Source organism: Ptiloglossa arizonensis, chromosome 8 (assembly GCF_051014685.1).
Source record: "Ptiloglossa arizonensis isolate GNS036 chromosome 8, iyPtiAriz1_principal, whole genome shotgun sequence".
Classification (NCBI taxonomy): domain Eukaryota; kingdom Metazoa; phylum Arthropoda; class Insecta; order Hymenoptera; family Colletidae; genus Ptiloglossa; species Ptiloglossa arizonensis.
In genome coordinates, this window is record NC_135055.1 from 11,677,950 (window position 1) to 11,700,684 (window position 22,735).

At 30.3% G+C, this 22,735-nt stretch overlaps 2 protein-coding genes across 5 annotated transcripts in view; one reads left to right on the forward strand and one right to left on the reverse strand.

The window, feature by feature from the left end:
* Nucleotides 1-22,735, reverse strand: part of Lerp (lysosomal enzyme receptor protein) — a 37,315-nt gene that overhangs the window by 9,788 nt on the left and 4,792 nt on the right. For all 3 annotated transcript variants that reach the window (XM_076317429.1, XM_076317426.1, XM_076317428.1), the window contains 6 exons: nt 22,116-22,357; nt 21,796-21,999; nt 21,418-21,561; nt 21,146-21,319; nt 20,756-20,933; nt 20,612-20,682 (listed from right to left, as the gene is read on the reverse strand). In XM_076317429.1, coding sequence (XP_076173544.1) covers nt 20,612-20,682; nt 20,756-20,933; nt 21,146-21,319; nt 21,418-21,561; nt 21,796-21,999; nt 22,116-22,357 — 1,013 coding nt within the window. The remainder of the gene's footprint in view (nt 1-20,611; nt 20,683-20,755; nt 20,934-21,145; nt 21,320-21,417; nt 21,562-21,795; nt 22,000-22,115; nt 22,358-22,735) is intronic.
* Nucleotides 1,385-19,634, forward strand: Tl (toll like receptor). 2 transcript variants are annotated; one of them, XM_076317423.1, is made up of 6 exons: nt 1,385-1,711; nt 13,760-13,970; nt 15,545-16,542; nt 16,683-17,001; nt 17,115-17,708; nt 17,899-19,631. In XM_076317423.1, the coding sequence occupies exons 2-6, from the start codon at nt 13,776-13,778 to the stop codon at nt 19,030-19,032; spliced, it is 3,240 nt and encodes a 1,079-aa protein (XP_076173538.1). In that variant the 5' UTR covers nt 1,385-1,711; nt 13,760-13,775; the 3' UTR covers nt 19,033-19,631. The 2 variants fall into 2 exon arrangements, with proteins under 2 accessions (XP_076173538.1, XP_076173539.1); XM_076317424.1 differs by lacking the exon at nt 1,385-1,711 and having other exon boundaries at nt 13,848-13,970; nt 15,549-16,542; nt 17,899-19,634.

Consider the following 22,735-nt stretch of genomic DNA (forward strand, 5'->3'; position numbering starts at 1 on the left):
ATTGAAAAGTGAAAATTCTTAAGTGCCTTGTCCTTAATGCAGGAACGAAAGCTGACTAAACTTTTCTCAATAAATATTTACCTAACAGAAACTACTAGAAGGGACACGTGCTTAGGTTAAAATATCTAAAAGCCCTTTAGAAAGTCGGGCTTCTGGTTGTCTGGAATAGAAAAAGCTGTTGCTGCTCTGCCTCTTCAACAGATTATACTATCTCATTACAGTTATTTACGTGGGTAAAACCAGAAGTGTAACTTTTCCTTTTTTATACAAGTCGTCGATATCACTTAAAATAATTGTTTTATATCTTATTTGCGAGAAATTATTGTTTCGAATGTTCCACACTATTCAAAATAATTGAAGATCTTCCATAAAAATCGTATCATTTGCTAACTGTAAAATGTAAGTATTTTAAAATACAAAATACTCTTCTCTTAAATTCATAGTGTATTTAAATAAATAGTATGTGTCTCCTTCCTAAAATTTGATTCTATCTCCCGAATTGTATAATTGTTTCAACTGGTGCAATATTTTGTGTAACTCACAAGACAATGTATTGTCGTTACTTGTCTTGTCAATGGGAATGCCAAGATGACTTTTTCTTTTGTATAAATAATATTGTAACACTGTTGAATTGAAACTCATACGAAAACTCAAACAAGTGTTGATCTGATGAATACGTGACACTCGAAGCATCCATAAAACATTATATTTTAAATTTGATATTTATAAGCAAAACAAATACAAATGAATGCTTGCAAATATGTATTGACAAAGTGATTATATATAGCGTACATACAATACCCGCACAAGAAGAGCGTCGATTAGATAGAGAATTTGAATATCTCTAAAGCGTTCAAAGCGAATACACTTATCCTTTGGAATATTTTGTATAAAGTAATGAAAAAGTGCTTTATATTACTGCAATATGTGCGAAACGATTCAACGGCAACATTCACCGCCCTCTATATGTTTAAAAATAAACTTACATCCAGGGAATACTGCCAATTAAAAAATTTCGAAATATTTCATTACCAAACTTGCGATTAAAATTGTACAGCATACGGTGTAATCATTACTCGTCACAATATGCATATTTTGTCTACATTAATCGTTAGCATTGATCGTTGTCCGATCGAAATTTTATGCATATCGATTTACCATGTATCGCAATGCATAGAAACGTACCATAAAAAATTATTCGAATACAGTAGCATGCGTATGTGAAAGTTATTTTTTTACCGTATTCAATTTGATAAAACAGAGCTTTTCCAATGGGATTCCCTTCGTTCATTGAAATTCCAAAGGGTCTTCCCCCACTGCAACTCTCGAGCGTGCATTTATCTGGGCCAGGCACACCGGCACTGGTTCACTCGTTGGATCGGTGATCACGTGACACTGTTCCATCATACCGAGTCCATACTCGCAACGAACAGTAGTGCGTGAGGAACCGTCAGTTCGTGTCGAGCCGTGTTAGTCGGTGTCTCGTTTATGAATCTCAATCCACATTGGCATATTCAAAATTTTTCCCTCCTTATTTTATAGTGTTACACGGTCCATAACGGGAATCGAATGGATCTCGTGATAATAAAGACACGTTCGTGAAATAATGCGCAGTGTGTTTGCATGATCTTCACCTTGGTCGGACGAAAGAACAAGCAAAACAAACAACGACGGCGAATGATCGCTACGTGATTGGTCTACGTTAAATTTGGTAAGTGAAATCTTTGATTTTAAAGAACAGTTACCTCTTCGTCCCGTTGGTTCCGTCCCGGTTGACAAAATCGATCTGTGGTTATCGATTGTAATGCTAACGACCGAAGGCGAATCTCGCGAGCTACGAGAATAACGGGAGTAAATCTTTGTATAAAATGTGACAGTACAAAATTTTCGAACGTTTTTGAACATTGTTGTGAATTGATATGGAAGAAAGAAACTTCTCTCGTGTAAGTTAAAGTCCAGTCAATTTATAATCGTATACACCAAATGGATTTTGAAGTTACATTACTCGATAAGATCGAATTCTTTATTACTTAGAAAAACGTGCTATAAAAGTTTAAGTTTCCTATGATGTGTTTTCCGGGAAACGGTTAACCTTTGCTTTACAAGGTTTATCGCAATAGCTTCTCACTCTTTACACGATTTATCGATCGAAACTGGGGCGAACTGTGGAGAGTTTGAATATCTGCTGCAAAATTAATAATAAAATAACTCCGTATTTCATAAATTGTTGAAATAGTGTTGAAACAGTGTTTACAGCATCAATAATCTCCACTGTTTATTGCACGGAGTAGATCTGTTTGGTTTTTAAAAAATTCACATGTCACTTAGAACTTTTTCTCTGGTATATCGTACGATAAACAAATGTCCCGCACAAGAGGGGAATTTGATATCGTCATATGTACTACTATCGCGGATGAAATATTTTTGCTCATCGAAACCACCACGTGCATAAATCATGCGAGATAAAGTAATCACGATACAACACGCTTAGTTCTACGCGCGAAGTACACAGTTGCAAACAAAACTTTTTCATGCAATCATGCTGACATAAATGTTTGAATCGATTTGTTGTAATATGTTAGATATAGTATGTATAAAACTTCTTTAATCGTGACATTAATATTTTAGTAGCATATAAAAATGCAATTTTGTTTATAAAATGATTTTCATACCTATTTATATGCCACTTGTGTAATTATTTCTTTTACTGTAATATATACAAATTTTGTTAATATACAAAAATCTGGCTATCTCTTAAATTGATTGTTTTAAAAGACGGTGAGTCAAACGTAAACAAAGGAAAGAAAATCTTTTTATAGAAAATTAAAGAAAATAGTAGTAATATATCTACATTTTGTGGTAATTCAATATTAAACGGAATCATTGACAATTTTCTAAATTGATAATTAAGGATTTTTTATGAGTCAAACGATTTACCTGAGAATTGATAAATTACTAGTCAGGGATTGGCTCGAGATCGATGATCAAATTTATATTGCTGCGAAAAGAAAACACCTCAAATTTTATAATTTTCATTACGATGTAAAAAGTATTGTTGGCAGCCATAAAATTCGAGAATATCATTAAATAAAAAAAAAAAAAAAAAGATTATCAATTCATATTTCTCATAAATACAAATTAGACACCTATTGCGTTTGGTTTTTGTTACTGTTTTTAAAAAATGCTGTTAATTATATTTAATTTTTATTTCGTACAAATCATAATCACGCAATCGTTCAATTAAAATTTTATCGGAAAAAGTATTCTAAATTTGTGAAAAGCAGAGACACGTTGCTGTATTTATCATACTGCTGATAAATTTTTATGAATTGCTGTACAAACTTTTAACTTGACAAAAGAAGATATTGAACAATCAAAAATAACAAAACGAGTAATGCCAACAGAGTACGAATTAAACAACTTTGCACTTTAATTTAATAATCATTGGAACATTGGAAACTTTAATTTATTTTGAAATATATTATTGGTCTATTTTATTGAAACATTACGAAACACGCTTAATATAGCGATTACCGGTTTTTTATTCATCTCCTGTTCAACTACAATATCGCAGTGTGTTAGATAACAACTATGTACACAGCTTTCATTCCTTGTTGATATTTTTCTCTGTATGATTTTTTGCACGAATTAAACCTCTTCAAAGAACTTGTTTTTTTGATCAAAGAAGGTATAATTACATACAGGGTGTATCGACAATACCGTAAGAAATGAACTAATATGCTGGTAATTTGCAGAAGTAATACCAACATGTTAAATATCAATTGGAAAAAGATTCATAGAAGAAACCTAATAATAATCACAGTGATGAATATTAAAATCGAGTATTCTTTTCGATCTTGGTCCTGTACGTTTTGTTTTATTTATTAATATTGTTGTTTATTATAAATCAGTTACCGGTTCGCATCCACATTTCTATGAAACATTCGCATAATTATGCAAATGATTGGGGATTTACCTATTTATCAGAATACAGTGGATCGAATACAAGGATATTCGATTGTTTGCAATCAAAAACTATAATGGACAAATTTCAAATGTTATCGATTTTAGAACAACACAACTATAGAGTTTATACCACTTAGTTAAATTTGAAAAATCTAATATATGTAGCAGTTAATTAATATTTTTACATAAAAGAAAAATTATAAAAAATTAGTACGTAATATAGGTCATTGTTTTAGATATGTAATTATCAAAAGTTAAAGCCGAACCAAGTAAACAGTAATATCTAATAATATAAATTAATAATAGAAAATGTATTTGCCTGTGTTTGCAGTCAATTTTCAATAACTAATGTTGCAAGTGTCGAATATTTTCGTGTCCCATTATACACATTACGTATGTACAGATGATACATTTAATATTATGTTATCGTAATATTTTGTTTGCGATGTTCCATTTTATATAATATATTATTGGGTTATATTTTACAAGACACAAAACAAAGTGGACATAGTAACATTATTCATTCTACTGTACTACGCGTCATCGTATTAGTATTTTTGCTATTATTTGTTACATGCCTCCTATGTAACACTTGAATTAGTGGACAGTTATCACTTAACACCAATTACTGAAGGAAAAGATAGTGGAATGCACGAAAGAAATGAAATTCACAAGAGACACTAATACGGAGAAAATGAATAAAAATGCTTAAATTGCGCCAAAAATTGAATTTTAAGAAAATCTTAGTTTACTATAAATAGTATAATATTAAGAACATTTATGTAATAGTTTCATTTCATCCTGTTATGTGTGGAGAAAATTTTTACTTTAATGAAGTAAAAAAATGAAGGAGTAACATTGCACATGTTGAAACAAAATAAAAACCTCTAAATAGTTTAAATTACTACAAATATAGTAATAATAAAACGATTCTTACGACAGTAATATGAATTTATGGGCATAGAACAAATTTCCATTTCTACTTTATTGGTACAAATTTTGGTAATAAATTAATAGGTTTGAATGATATCTAAAGCTATGGACATTCATATACTATTTTCATTTAAAAAATAAGGGGGAATGTTTGCTTTCGATAGAGAATTGTTTCTTACGTATCATATAAAAGACCCTACTAAACCGTAAAACGTTAAATAAGAATTGTGTTATCCGTGATTTCTTTTTGAGAAAAATAATTTGTAACACTTTATGCGAGCAGGCACTGTGGAACGATTAAATAAACGTCATCCTCTTGGAACTGTAATACTCAAAACAGTAGCAGTCGTTACACTCTTGAAAACGAAGATTTTGTCTTGTAAATTCACTGATAATACATAAGCGTAATGAATTAATGATTGTAATCTATATCCCTCTCTTCGATGATATCCCGTATCATGGGATTTTAATCCGTTTAAATTATTTATATTTCGATGCCAAATCATTCGGAACAGTACATTTTTAAAGATAGAAAAAAGTTCGTTGGAGTGATGACAGTTACATTATTTAACTAACTATTTTTTCTCGCAGAAATTATAGTTTTCATGCTGATAAACGCCCCTTGGTTGACTGATAACCCGTATCAAACAAAATTAATCTTACTGCGCACTTGGATGACGAACCGCGAGGATCAGTAAAGCAAAGATACGAAATCGTCTTAAATCCTGTTGATTCGTAAAAATACGAACAATTTTGTGTAAAAAGTACGAAATTTTTGTTCAAGTTACGGTAGAATGCCGATCGTTATTATTTACGACCATCGTATCGGATTTTTGAAACGAATATTACATTTATAATTTCGATTTCCTTAAGTGTACAGTAGCTTTCACGTGATATGAGCTGTTACAATATTTGTAGCATGATCGATTTTATCAAAATTTACGAGTAAACAAAATAAAACGTGTCATTCACAAATGCTGTTAAATTTGCAACAATCACCACTTTCTTGAAGCATGCTATTTAAATGTTCACTATTATAACGTTTGATATTATATAATAGTTAAATTAATTGCTTAAATTGTGCCAATTTTGTAAAAGCATTGCAACTGATAATACGCAAAATATAATATAATGTTCTTCAGTACTTAAATATTTACAGTAATTCGGATTTCTTTGGTTCAGTAAATTTAATTATATAATTCTAATTTTGTCGTAAGTAAAATGATGTCTGAATTGGGTTTCGTATATTCGATTATATTTATACGTGTTGTTGCTTATAATTTCCCAGGTTTACATGTTCAGACCGAAGTTCACTTTCGTAGATAACAACACTAACAATATAACAGAATGCCAAGTAACTCTGATTCCGTTAAACTTTCCAAAAACGTATTCAGTAAACACAATAATTGTTTAAAAGACCCACGTATCGCATTACACATTCAAACCATTTTACTTCGTTTACCTTAAAACTGTGTAAATTAATTATCAATCGAAACAAGCACACTTATGATATTGAATCTCTCACTAAACAGAAAAGTTTGGTCACACTTTCACAATTTCATCTTTTTTTAAACTCTGAAGGACGAATGAGTATATACATATTATAAAATGACCTTTCGAATTGGAGATCTGCGCCGATACTTTATACGAAGAAAAGAAGCATCCGTTCTCTTGGGTTAAATTTTTCATCTTATTACGCGTGGACGTAAGCAAACTGCAACAGGTTTCACAGAAGATCGCGTAAAAAGCAAAGAGAACGCCAACTGTCCTTGGTCGCTAAATCGACATTATCCGTATGCGACGTTTGAGACTAACAGACCTGTAGCACGTGTAATTTTTCATTGCAATTGTCTAACTGAAATTATCACGAAGTTACCGATTCAAAGAGTTACAAAGCAATTAAGTCGAACGAACTCAGAAATCGATCACTATCACGACTCAACTGCTCAATTACTATAAACAGGATAAAAGAAAAGTTAAATGCATTTCACTTCGCCGTTTGTTATTTTCGATATTTTCACAAATTTTGCATATTTAATGGAACAAACTTTGTATTGTTACTATAGCCTAGATCAGTTTTGTTTTTTAATTTCATTGCTTTGTAGACCTGTCGTGAAAACTCGATTTACTTGTTCAATTGTCTCTCTTAACTTCAAAAGTAAACGATATGTAGATTATGTTACTTCTAAGTTTGATCACAACCTAGATTGAAAAATTCATATGATTAAAATAAATATTGAAACAAGAGGCCTTTAGAATAGCATTCTGTTAGTGTTTGTTAGTGAGAGCATAAGTAATGTGTTTTTTTGTTTTCTTTTCTTACTTAAATTATAATTAATAAAAATATTATTTTTAATTTTATAATACCAATCGATAACAATTAATAAATGTAAATTACATTCTTTATTAGTTATTCCAAGTAGAATATTTAACGTTTTCGGTTTGTCTTGGAAGACTGCCTTTAAAAAAGTAATCTTAAATAATTATACGGTGTATACGTTACACAAGAATCTTCCATTATATCTGAATGGGTGTCTATACTCCCGTATTGCTATCGTGCATACGTAAGTGTTAGTATTTTCAATAAGTATTTACCATGTTAACAACCTCATCGGTTTCACTGACCTTCAAGTACATTGGAGAGGGAAGGTCAGTGAAGTATCCTCGACTCATGATTAAGAGTATCTAGTTTTAGAATTATTAGCATTGTAGAAGACGAGAGAAAAATAATAGATAATTATAATTTATTCTGATATTAAAATTGTTTATTTATAATTACTTTGTTAGACCCAAGACTGAATCTAATCCAAACTACTAGTGAGCAAAATTTTTAATTTTTTAAAGATGTTCATTTATGTATTTTTAATTCATTATTTTGTACCTTATTATTTTTAACGAAGCGCCTAATATTTGTTTAATATCAAAAATTCTTTGAATTGATAAACGTATTTCGTGATAAAAATATAATCTATGTTTTCTTCGTGACGCAGAGTCGTTCGAATAATTATGTACTTCGATAATTTTGTAGTGCCACTAAGGAATAAGTTATTTTCTTAAATCGAAATCCAAACATTGCGCCACACGTAGTAAAACACGTACAAGTCATCAAAAATATTCGAAAGATAATTAATTGCGTACTTATTATCCGATAAAAATGATGAGCATTTATGCCTAGCCCTTATCTCATTAACCCTACATGATACGTTATTTACTATATAAACATGTTTTCTTTTCTTCGTAGCTTTTTCATGTCCTGTTTATGTAACTATGAAATATGTTCTAATAAAAGTTTGTAATACATACGATGTCTCATTTCTATATAACAATTCATGTTATATTAATTTGATAAGTATTTAATGACGATGTTTTCATCGAAGTTTAAGAAACTCTGTATCAATATTAATATCACAAAACTGTATGTCGGTTGTTAAGGGTTAAAAATCAAAGTTGTTCAAATACCAGAATTTTCAATATCGTTAAAGACGCACAACAATTAAACGTTTTCGACTGTATAGTTGATCATCTTCAAAAAAGAATATGTAATTTAAACCTAAAAAGTATATAAAAATATAATATTATACAGTTTGAAGTACAAAAAATTAATCGAAAGAAAAATAATTAGTGCTTCGTATTATAAAATTACAAACTACTCGTAGGAATGTTAATGTCAAACAACATTAATCATTCAGTGAAAATTTAATCCTTTAATAGTAAAAGTATCCAAAGGAATATTTTTCTCTGAAGATGGTTAATTGTATACATATATAGACAAAAAAATTTGATCGCTGTACATATTTGATGATAATAAAGATTCTCGTGCTTGAATTTCTTTAATATTTTTAATTGTCACTCAACCGCATAATAAATTGTGAAGCTTTAGGCATAAATCTAATATTTTGACTATTACAAATTTATGAAATAGTTCACGTTCTGTTAATTAAAAAAAATAGTTTGTGTATGATGTAAAGAAGACTTAAAAATATTATACAGTTACAACGATACTATTTGAATAAGTAGTTTCGTTGTATCGGAAAGGATCGAGCGAATTTATTAATTTTTTCCAAGACCGTTTTTTATAGTCAAACAATTTCAATTAATAATACTGTGTCTGGTTAGTATGATAACAGTAAATTCTACTTACTTTATCTTACATAAGAATGTCTATTCGCGTCAAGTATCAATTATCGATATTCATTTATAATCGTATTTTTATCAATTTTTTTTATTAACAGATATCAGACAATACAGCTTGAATTAAACAAGTATTCACCAAAAAAAAAAAAAAAAGGAATTTGAATTTAATATTAAAAATGGATTTCGTAAATCATTTACTTTGGTAATTGCAAATATTATTCTACCACTGTTAATGATTTGTATTAGCTTCAAACATTGCGCGCACATAGTGTGTTTATTTTTTTTATCTAATCGCATTTACACGATGTTAGCAGCTCAGAAGGCAAATCATACCTATTTTAATCTAAGGGTCATTGTTAAGTTTATTTCGTCATATAGTATTGAATTTTGTAGTATAGTTCATAGAAGATAACGCATTATTTATACGATTTTAAAGCGTGTTTGTTATTTGCATATTTTAAAATATTAGTGTACTTCGTACGAATTAAGAAGAAACATTTTCCCACATATTTTGACCTGTTTGAATGTAGAGAGATATACATTTGAAAAATGTTTATCGGAATAATTCGAACTCACTACATGGGGTCATTAGAGAATCTTAAGAATGTCGTTATGTTTGCTACGAAACTGTTCAATGCTTTATCTATACAATACTTTTAAATGTACTGATGACCCACTTTTGTATTACTGAAATACTCCAATTACGAATTCTATTTATGCTTCAACGCGAGTTTAATGCATTACGTTGCATTTCTGAAACATGGCTTAATAGATTTTTTGCACTAAGTATAATAAAGAATCTTTTAAATATTTTATCCCTCGCAGAAATTTAAGTGAAAAAAAATATTCCATCACTTCTAGTAAAAGAAAAGTCTTATCCCATTCTAATGAATGATGACTAATGATGGGATCAAACTGATTGCAAATAGTATCAAAACTTGATCAAATAACTCATTTCAATAACTCAATAATTCAATTTATAATGTAACGAGTATATGATAATTTAAAATAAAAATGTATTCATTATTAACTAACTACAAACTTTTCATAGAATTAGAGAGGTCAAAAATTATGCAGCGTTTCAAATACCACGCTCGAAGTGTGTGGGACGATAGAAGTATTGCAGAAGTGAAACTTTCGATCGTACAACATCCCCCCCTACAGAGCAAGTTGCTATTTCTTTCGTTCCAACCATAGTTAATACCTTGTGGGGTCTATGTTTCTCATGCAACAGACTGCTAGCATGCACGACTTATTTTTAAACATACGTTGCATGTACTTTACAAAGTGCATTGAGATGCAAAGTAATGAATAATACGATGGGAAACATACTCTAAGACTATTTTTGATTGGCTAAAACATTATTCCATTTAGTATTTGGCGATTTAATTATTTCTAAAAATATCGAGGTCTGATATAACTTTCGATGAATTGTTAAAAAAATGGAAAAAATGAAGCGTGTAACTAAAATACCGAAATATTCAAAGATAGAAAAATTCTACAAGTAGTACCAGATGCTAATCAAGCATTGTCCAGTGAGACTTGTATCGAGGTATTCATACTGTCTGTCGTGGTTCTTGGATTAGACATCCATCGGTTGAACGCCATCAGAATAAAACATACTCTATCGTACAGGTTGGACTAAGAACAGTTAGCACCTTCAGTGTCTTGGAAACTACGAAAGCAGAAAACAAAGTTGCAGAGCAGTATTACACGACACTGAAAGGGGCATTGGAAGAAAATAAATTGTTTTCAGACAGAGATATGAAGATTATCTTTGTATTTTAAACGAAGTACTATATTTGTATGTTTATCTTCCAATAGTGGGTGTAAAATGTACACTGACCTACAACGCAAAGGTATTGAAAGTCAGTTACGATAAAGAAAATTTTAATAATCCGTTACGATATTTCAATTGTTTGCACTGTCGAAAATGATTTCTCTCAGTTTAAAATAAAAAATGTTTGTTAAGTTTCGATTAGAAAAATTACAGTGTCGAAAGTTTGTAAACGAGGATAAAGAGATTGGTTGACACAATCGGATCTTCTTTGTCGATAGTTCTACTTTAAATAACATTATACTGTTTTTATTCAATCTTAATTATTTCTTCAATTTATATTCGAACCTAAGTGCTTGTCAGTTGTCATTCAACGATACAGTCGATTTAACATGATATCGTAATTACACGATTCTGTTTTTCGAAATCGATAAAATCGATGCCTATTTCACGTTCGACCTCCGTGAAAGCTCGTTCACATGCATGCCCGTGTGCATTACGCACTTCAGAATGACTCGTAGAAAGAGGCGTGTCTTGTTTCAAGTAAACGTGGGTACAGGTCGTTAGCCCGGATCTACGTCGTGCAGAATAGAATTGCGAAGGGATTTGATACGTGATGCGCATAGTCTTTCGAAATTCTTTCGATTGGAACGGTCACGGGACGACATTTTTTTCTACATTCAATTGTAAAAGTCACCAGGTTTAACCGAGACCTTGTCTCGACAATATGTAGGAGCATACAATTTGCCTATTGTGAAATTAACCGGTCTTGACTTTTGTTCTTTAATCGAACGACACACTGGCGGTATGAGCTGGCCAACCTCGACAATACATGTGCACGAAATCGACGAACCAATAAATTTGAACTCTTACAGATACCTGGCTATTGATTTAAGATAGAAATAAAAAATTAGAGTGATATTTTATATTTTACTATAAGGATGATTAATTGCCGTAGATACCTAACGGTTAATTTAAGATTAAAATAAGAAAATTGAAGAGCTGCGATTATCTATTTACATTCTACTGCAGGGGCGATTATTTAAAGATGTATTACTCAGAGTACTATTAATATACCAAGTCCCGGAAGAATTAACAAAATATCAGATTTTAGGAAATGGACCAAATGTCAGATTCTGAAGAACAAAGCGAATAACGAAAATGTAAAAAAATATTAAAATATTCTCACCTAATGTTTAGTTTATCAAACATAATACGTACAAGCATATGGATGTATTTCTTGCTCCTTAACTTTCTAATTCAGATACCAGGAATTAGTTGCCGGATTATTTATTTGGAAACGTTCTCGATTCCAGTTTCTAGTACGGATAAATTTAATTTAATTCAACAGAGTCGAAATAATGATCCGTTCAGGATGAGTTCCGAGAAGAGTGTTTTCTTTCAAGTTGTTCTTTTTTCTCTGTTTTTTTTTTTCTTTCTTTAAACAAAGTATATGTATACGACTGTTCAGAATAAAATAAGGAAAAACTAGGAAAAATAAGTGTCAGAATATGATAAGAAAAGAAGGCGAAAAATATACAATGGAACAGCAATTATTCCGATAAGAAACTGAAAGGGTGGGAGGAGACAAGCGAGTTCGATAAATCGGTATAGTATATCTGTTGGTAATTATTCCAGCGAAACTATTATCGTATCTTCGCTAAAAGATATTTCCGATCGTATATTCAAATAATCGAAGCTTCGAGAATCAATGTACAATTCTAATGATATAGACAATTTAAAACTTTGTCAATTCACACATATCGCAAGTGAACATGAACTTTATATATGATTTCTTCTTATCGTTCTGCCTATTAACGTGCAAACATTACTGTATATAACATTAAAGTATTAACGTGTAAACATTACTGAAAATTATATATATATATTGCAAGTACAAAATACTTGCAAATAAAACATGTTTCTATATCCTTCTTTCAACGCAAGAGAATTGGATGATTTTTTAAAAGTTAACTATTCAATTTATAGAAAATTGCTCGAATAAAAAAGTTCAAATTTTACTCAAATTAATTTCCAGAAGCCATTGGTTTGCAATAATTCGTAAACCAAAAAATAATTAGCTATATACCAAAACGTAATCGCTAACTAGAAAGAATAACTTTCTAAAATGTATCTTCTCAGAATATTCCAAACAAGAATACCAGAAATTTCTGCCTCTGCTTGTTCTTTAAATGCTAATATTTGACTTCGCTAAATTCGAAGGATCGGATCACTATGCAGATACATCACAAGAGTGATCAGTACATCTACAGGGAGTGTCCCCTGAATGATGTTCACCGATGTGAAAGAAATCTGTTTTTTCGTTCATAAATTGCATTTGCACGAGAATAATACTATTAGTCGATAATTTACGCGATACGAAATTTTGATTTATTAATATACTTATTAACCACAGGAAACCAACAAAATATTAATGCAACGATAAGGAAAATTTCGTTACACTTCGATATAACTAATGTTTAATATTTCAATTCTGTTGCATTTTGTATCTTCCTTCTAAACGAGTTCCACAAATCGTGATATTTTTCTAGAATATTTTTAACTTCAACTGCCACACAATTTTATATCTGTAGGATTACCGAAATTCTAATATTTTGCATAATATTGCACGTGTACGGGATGCACGTATGCTTTCACGACCATAGATGATTAAGGATTCACGTAGACTTTCGAAAATTTGTTCTCTTATATTGAAACGTATTATTTGGGCGCACGATTAATTTATCAATTCAATGAAAGCGTACGAATCGAGATGCGAACTACGATGTTCTTATCAACGTACGAGGAAGTTACTGCGTTTATCTGATTCGTCGTATTGCTGTTTCCGAGTTACGTTTCTGTCACGAGACTTCTCCCATGAACGATCACGACAAAGCACGACCCTTGCGAAGCACGTACGTAAATGTGTGTATGATTTTTTTCTTATAGTGGACGAGTACGCACGATGGCCGGTAGAATATTCGATCAGTGGTGGATCATTTTCTCGATAATCATTGTCGCGAGCAATGCTTTCGAGATTCAGTGTCCAGAACGGGCATGTAGGTGTCATCCCAGTCACAACCATGATACTGAGATACACTGTCCGACTGGGAACGACTCGGCCTTCATCGTGAACGTTAAAGAGTACCAATATATCCAGGTGAGCACGAGTGACTCATTGATGCCTTTTAGAAAGAATCCACGGTGGCACGCGGGAACAAAACAATATAGAACGTAACTGTTGTACTCTGGTATTTTTATAGACACAAGATATTAAGAAATTGAATAAATGTTTCAGCCAGGCATTGAAATAATTATAAAGTCTTTTTAATGGATTCCATTGAAATGGAGCTTATATAATAAAAGTTCTCACATTATATGCTCCAATGAGAACAGATGAACAACAGTTCCGGTTTAAGTAAAATTTACGAGAAATGGAAATGAAAGTTCTTGTGCAACGGGAACAAATATGTTCCTCATTGGTAGCCTTAAAAAATTATTTAGTTATGTTATTTTGAACTGTTCACTTTTCTGTTAGATATTCCTTATGAAACGATTAGTTTCTTATTATTTAAGAAAATAATAGTTTATATCTTTTACTCGAAATAAACATAACGATATGTTATTATGATATGTAAATATTTTGTTATTAAACGATTCGTTAATTGATAACTAGTAATTTCTTTTTTGCCAACAAGGTAAAGGTGAATTTGTCAGATGTGAAAATAACAAAAATATTGAAGGAAATATTCATTTAAAAGAATAAGAGTTTGTTAGTAAATGCAATTAGTGATACAATTTTGCGAAGAATTAGATAGAACGATACATTCCCACAGGCATATAATTTCATTTCTAAATTTTCATCGACGTTATGAGCTCCAACTTTCTCTTTCTTTTACGTAACATGCTAATAGTTTACGCGGAAAAGATTGTCGTAACAATTTTCAAGAAAAAATTCAAATACGTTTCCTTAGTAACAAAATTGTTTAATCGGGGTAAACAAAATGGTTATTGTAACAGTAAAAAATATTACTAGATCATATAATATTACGTTTCAAGATATCGGTATTTAATTTGGCAGAAAATCTTATTACTTTGTAATTCCTCTTTTTCTTGGTACAAGAATAAATAATTCCTGTCTTTAATAAATCCAAAGACTCGATCAATATTAAAGATCCTCTACCTTCAGGATTAGAATCGTATGAAATAAATTTAATAAATAACACATAAGTCTAATATGTACTTGAAAAAAAGGAAGTATTATTGTTACTGTACTATTAACGGTCACATGTAATTCCTATACCGTTAATAGCTTATACACATTAAAAATTTAATCGAAATTATAAACGGTTGAGATAATCTAAAATCGTGATCACCTTGATCTTGTTCATGGACCGTTAAACCACTACATATCTCGTAAATATATCATAATTTATGTAAAAGAATATCGTACACTTGTTAATAAGATAAAAAGAGTCGTTTTTCCTTTACATACATCAGCATATTATTACCATAATATTTATATGACATTTGCCATATATATCTATTTCGCAGAATTTTAATCCCTAAACATTAGCCGAAAGGTCAGTTTTGTTATATCTATAGACAGTTTACTTTAGTACAAAAATAATTTAAATAAATAAATCGATCAAATAAGTTTCGTGTTGCAACTCTGAAACAATGAAGAATATAATCATGCTTCATATAAAATGAAGAATATTATTATTTGTTTAGATAGAATGTCGCAACTCTCCAGATTGGTCCGACTTCCACGTGTCCAATTTGTTCCCTATGCAAGACATAGAATCCATGTACTTCCGGATCTGCGATTTGCCAACAAACTTCAGCCTAGGAGAAATCGCGCGGAATCTTGGCACGAAAAACGTTAAAAGGCTAATATTCCAATATTTTGGCCATTTGAACACGAGCCTGACCAGGAGGCACCTAAATGGATTTCCAAACTTGCAAACGTTGATTTTGTCGATGAACAATATCACTGTTCTCGGTAACGACTTGTTCGCGGACGTGCCTACGCTCACTTGGCTCGATTTGCGGGAGAACAATGTGCGTCTGTTCCCTGGCGTTTTTAAAACCATACCAAACCTCGAGATTCTCGAATTGGGCCGCAACATGATGGAAAGTATCGAGCCGAATGTATTCGACGACTTGGTAAAACTGCGACTATTGAACTTATGGCAGAATAAGTTCACGGAAATCCACCCAGGAACATTCGACAAACTTGTCTCTTTGAAATCTTTGGACATTAACTCGAACGACTTGATCACCCTGCACAAGGATATTTTTAGGAAACTAGAGAACTTGGAGGTGTTGAATTTGTTTGGAAACAACTTTACGTCGTTGCCGGAGGGTTTGTTGCAACACAACACCAAACTGAAAACCGTGATTATGTTCGGTAATAAAAAGAACATGACAACTTTACCGAGTGGATTGTTTGCAAATCTAACGGAGCTTAAAGAGGTGCGGCTTAGAAGTAATGGTCTGGTCACACTGCCAGAAAATCTGTTTTGGGGTTCTACTGCGTTGAACAATATATCTTTAGAGAGAAACTATCTTACATCGCTACCAGAGGACATGTTCAAAGGTTTGAACAAGTTATTGAGACTAGAACTCAGTTGCAACGAACTAACGTCCCTGCCCGATGAAATTTTCTCAAACATGGTTAATTTGGTTCAGTTGGATCTATCAAAAAATCATATTACTTCAATATCCAGGTACGTTCGTTATTACGATAACATTGATACCTACTAAAAACTTAATGGCATAATTAATTCAATTTTGAACTTGTTATAAACGATAACTCGTATATTTTAATCCAACTTCAACCTCTAACAAACTCTTTCAAACATTGCAGAAATTTATTCAGATATTTAAAATCACTAAAGATTTTAAATATGAAGGAAAATCAGTTGCAAATAATAGAAGATACAAGTTTTAATAATTTAGAGAACCTACAGATTGCAATATTCTCTGACAATCAGCTCTCCTTTAACAATTCGTTAGCTTTGTACCATGATGAATATGGGAAAAAATCACCTTTTCATGCTTGCACCTCTCTAGAAGAATTACATCTAGCAAGAAATAATATTTCTGAAATATTTGGTGATTGGATTGTAAGCAGCTTAAATCTACAAATATTGGATCTCAAGTACAATCAGATATCTTACATATCGGTAAGTTTGTTAAAAAAATTCGTAGCAGAAGTATCAAAGCAGAATAATTAACATATACTGTACTCACATGTAACATTTTTGAAATTTAATAATTTTTATATAAAACATTTCAGACTGAAGATCTGCAGTTTATATCAAATAATATTAAAGTGGATCTAACACATAATAATATACAACACATCTATCTGAACACTGCTGAAAAAGTAGCTAGTTTTCAAACCCTTCCCCGTGATGTAATAATACTAGTTGAGGGTAATCCCATAGCTTGTGATTGTGACATGTACGATTTCCTTCGTTATTTGGAGGGAAGAATGCATCCTAATGTACAAAACTATTTCCACATAATACCAGGAAACTTAACATGCCAAAGTCCAGGATGGGTACAGAACATAATTGTGGCAGACATCAAATCAAAATCCTTAAAATGCGAAGTGCTGGACCCATGTCCAAAACAATGTACATGTTGGGGGAAACCACATGACAGAATATTCTCAATTGATTGTTCCTACAAAAATTTATCAAGTATACCAAACAATATTATGAGTTTACCTTATTATCAACTTGAATTAAACTTGACTGGCAATAAGTTAAAGAGAATATTGTCTTTGGCAGACAGTGGTTTAATTAATGTGCCAGTAACTAAATTACTTTTGTCAGACACTAATATATCCAATATATCTTTGAACGAATTACCATCGAGTATAGAGGTGAGTAAAATAATTTTGCTATCTTTACAACCATCACACATGCAAACTTGTGCTACCATGATTAATTACAAGCGCATCAGTGTATTTAATGACAGATATAATAACGTAATTCGTAGAAATTATAAAATTTATAAGATTTTAAAATGTAACTTTGAAATTGATATAAGATATTTCATTTTATATGTTTCAGGTTTTAGAATTACATAATAATAACATTAGTAAAATAGATTCCAATGTTTTACAATTCATGAGTAACTCTAGTACACTGAAGAAACTCACGCTACATGGAAATCCATGGACTTGTGACTGCAATGCTAGAGATTTTCTAAACTTCATTCAAACGAAAGTTGTAAAAATTCCGGACTCTTTACTCATCCATTGTAAGGATATGAACATTCCAATGTTGAAAATGACAGCAACAGATTTTTGTCCAGCGGACACTGTAATGATCGTCGGAATTAGCTTGGCTGTAGCGTCTACTGGATTGATAATTGGTTTGTTAGCAGCATTGTACTACCGATACCAACGAGCAATTAAAGTTTGGTTATATGCGCATCAGATGTGCTTATGGTTAGTAACTGAAGACGAATTAGATAAAGATAAATTGTATGATGCGTTTATAAGTTACTCGCATAAAGACGAAACCTTCGTTGTAAATGAACTAGTATCAAAGTTGGAAAGCGGTCCTAAACCGTTTAAATTGTGTCTACATTTTCGTGACTGGTTAGCAGGAGAGTGGATACCAACGCAAATCGCTCGTTCTGTCGAAGTTTCAAAAAGGACGATAGTAATTTTATCGCCCAGTTTCTTAGAAAGTGTTTGGGGACGAATGGAATTTAGAGCTGCACACAGTCAGGCCCTTAGTGAAGGCAGAGCAAGGGTCATTCTAATCTTATATGGTGAAATTGGTCCCACTGATGCTTTAGATCCGGAACTTAAAGCTTACTTAAGTATGAACACATACGTAAAATGGGGCGATCCTTGGTTTTGGGATAAATTGCGATATGCATTACCACATCCTCCAGAACTGACAAAGAATGCAATTAGAAGAAAAATTTTTGAAAAACATCAACCAAGCATACAAATTAATGGTGAAAAAAAAGAACTCATTTATCCTGTTGATGATCCCGAGACACCACCTGCAGCAAGTACTCCACCGGCCGATGCCCTCAAAATATTTATACGTGACGAGGAAACTGATGTTGAAAAAGACGATTCTAAGAAGTCAGCTACAACGAACAGTAATGCGAAAACACTTATTTCTTTGCCTGAAGAATTGATAAAAAATAATTTTATTAATAAGGTACAATGTACCACTGTATGATGAAACACATATAAGGACTGATACAAAATTTTTAGGATTAAACTTATTTAAAGAGGAATCTCATAAATTATTGTACAATAGTTGTTTTTTATACATTTCATTATCTACAAATAGTGAAATTTGACTTAAACAAAGGAGGATTTAAAAAAGCAGAAATAAAAATATGAAACTTTAAAAGAAAAAAATTATATGCTTTAGGTAAGATATACTATTATATTTGTAAAGTATTTTAGGCCTATTTAAGATATTGCAAATAATGTTTATCTATCAAATAATATGTGGGATATTTCTGTTTAAATAATTTCAATCTTGAAATTTTTATTGGTATATATGCATTTCTTTTGAGCAAATATCAATATTTGTTGGTATGTAATGTAATGCCAAAACTTTATTGTTATATTTATTTTATGAAAATGACTCATCTGACTTATATAATTTTGAAAATCATCTTAATTAGTTCTTAAATAATAATATAAATTAATTTTTAAGAAAAATGATACACAATGACTGAAGAAATTTAGTCTTAGATAAAAGTTAGATGACTGTAAATATGTATCTTTTTATAATTTTATATGCATATAAATTTGGAATTTGTAACCATTATTTTTCAAGCACATAATCATCGTAGAAATAGAATGAATATTACATTAAGCAATTTTAAAATTATTTTTGCAATGTGAAAGTCAATATCATTTAATATGTTTTTTATATGTGCATACTATATAATTTTATACTGCATTTGTGCACTAATGTTCATTTTTTCTATACAGGATAAATTGAAACATGTTATAATCACAAATATATCTTATACATATCTCAGATGGTAACTGTAAATAACTAATATACATAAGTTGGTTAAATAGATTTTACCATATCAAAAATAATAGTATTGCATAAAATTGATGAATTGATTAAGTTTAAACGAGTATACATACATATAAGCATTAATAGAGTATCATTATAATGCAGTTCATTTTACATTATTATCATACATAAATTTATGATGTACATAGACATGTGTCATATACACCTATAAATTGATTGCTCTATTTTTTTAAAAATATTAGTTTTAAAGCTTTTTTTAAAGCTATTAGTAAAGTCATAAATAAATTAGATGTATTTTAACAAAGAATTATAATGATGCCAATTAGGAACATTGACTGGAAAACTAAATAAAGAATCTCATAACAAATTGTTAATTTGACCTTAAATACTTTTAGCTGTATTATACTTTAATATTAAGATTAGTTTACTATATGATTAATAATAAACAAGTACCTGAGAAATAAAAATTCATGTAAAGCTAGGCAAATACTGTAAGAATTTCCATAATTGCCATACTTCCTACTTTTACTTATTACCAATTAATTATCAAGTAAATTAATAAGTATTAACTTTATTACTGTCATATATTAGACTGGAAATTTTAACCATTTCAAATATCAGCATGATTATTCCTTACTTGTTAATAAAGTGTAAAATAAATTCTTTACATATTTAAATTAGAGTAATAAAAATATAAGAAATAATAAATTAATGAAATAATTTAGTTCATAGAAACAAGAATACTCTTACTTACCCACAATAGCTTTGGTTCACCAATCCCCATAGATCCATTACATATAAATCGCACTTCAGATGTATAGGAATCTGATATGAAAAAAAGAGGTTAATTTACAATTTAGTTTAGGACTATTAAAGAAATGTTATATGCATTACTTACTATTTACACATTTATCACCATTGGAGTATTGAAGTTTTATAACATCTTTGCCATAATCAAAAATCACATTGGCCAGTGATCCATAACCATTACTGTCTTGACATACAGCAGAACCATTACAGAACTTTTCTCCTCCACATATACTTATACTATACTCTTTCCCTTGCTTGTTTTTCACCTGTAGTTTCATGTCCGATAACTTTTTTAAAATGCTAACAGGCACATTTAATAATATGTTATTGTTTAGTAAAATAAGATATTATATAATTTCATTAATGAAAACTGCTTTACAATTGTTTATTTCTACTTTATTCTGTAAAATCTATATTATAAATAAATATTTTCTCCAACTTAAATTATCTATGAAATTATTAAATGTTAGTGACTTACATGGTATATTTTTTTATCTTTATATAACAAAGATAGATTACATTCGTGTGAAAGTAATTGATCTTTTATAATGCAAGGAGAAGTCCAATTTCCCATTACAGCTCCACATGTTAAACTTGTTTTCCATTCGAAAATATAAGTACAATCTTTGTATTCTTTTAATTCTGGAGATCCCTTAAAGAAGCAATTATAGAATAATGACATTATTGATCTTACATTTTTTCGTGAAACTACAATAAAATTATTACACATAAATGTAAGTTAATCATTACTTTATCATTATAACGACATGGAAATGTGAAATTTGAAGAAATTAATTTTTTTGAGTCTTCAGGGCAAGGTGATCCATTTGCATAATGTAACATTGTTTCACGATTTACATCTAATATAGGACTTTCTTTTGGAAAACCTAAACTCTGCCAATAAAAGTACAAATTTTATATTGTAATTATTTCATTACTTGCTTATTATGAAAATAATTATTTTTAAATTAACTTATTATTTTTACGTTACTAAAAGTATATAGAATTGTATAAAATTATTAAAAAAGTACAAACATGAACTTCAAGAAAAGAAAAAAATTAAATATTAGCTATATAAGATAAATCATGTATTTATAAAAGTAACTACAAACTATTATTTTTACTTACAATTTCATTTACATACTCGTTATTTGAATTCAAAGATGCTTTACATACTGCACTACCATGTGCACATGTTAAATCTGGAACAGACACTAATGGTCTGCATATATTTATATGAAACTCTGTTTTGTTCACTTTTATAATATAATTACTAGTAGATTTAATCAAAGAACTTAAATTGATCTCATCATCAATTGTAGCACATTTTATCTGTAAAATAAAATTTTTTATTTTTACTGTGTTCTATTTTTAAAATATTAATTACACAATCACAAAGTAAAGATTACATATACAAGTAATTAAAAGAATTTTTAATAATATTTGACCCTTTTTTCGCAAACTAAATTGGTGATCCAATGTATAATCAACTGGCAAGGATTCTGTTCCATAACAAGTAGTTTATTAGGAACTCCTTCTGCTCCACATACAAATGCAATAACTGTATAACGACTACGACCATTTTCACATAAATCTCCATTTGTATAGTTTAAATATGGTCCACCCTCTTGCCACATTAAATTTGTGTTAAACTTTCCCATAGATGTAGCATTTTTGGTAAGGCAAACTCCTAAGTTTCAAAACAAAAATAGTTGCAATGCAATTTTCAATATACTATATACAAGTTGTCTCAGGATTTGACTGCTGTCAAGATGTTCTACAAATAAAAATTAAAAAAAAAATCGTATAAATATAGTTAAATAAACGTTCCGTTAAAAAGTTATAAAAGTATGAAACGATAACGAATTTTTTCTTAATAGCATAAAAATAATATGTCGATGATATTTGTATAATCTGTTTATGCGCGTTGTGTTTAGTACTTGACAACACTGAAGGTAATAAATGTAATTTTTATTAATCTCGTACCGTTAGTAGTCTACTTCAGAATGATGGCTATACTTATGTTTACAAGACTAACATCGTTGAGAAATAGAATTAGATTGTACAA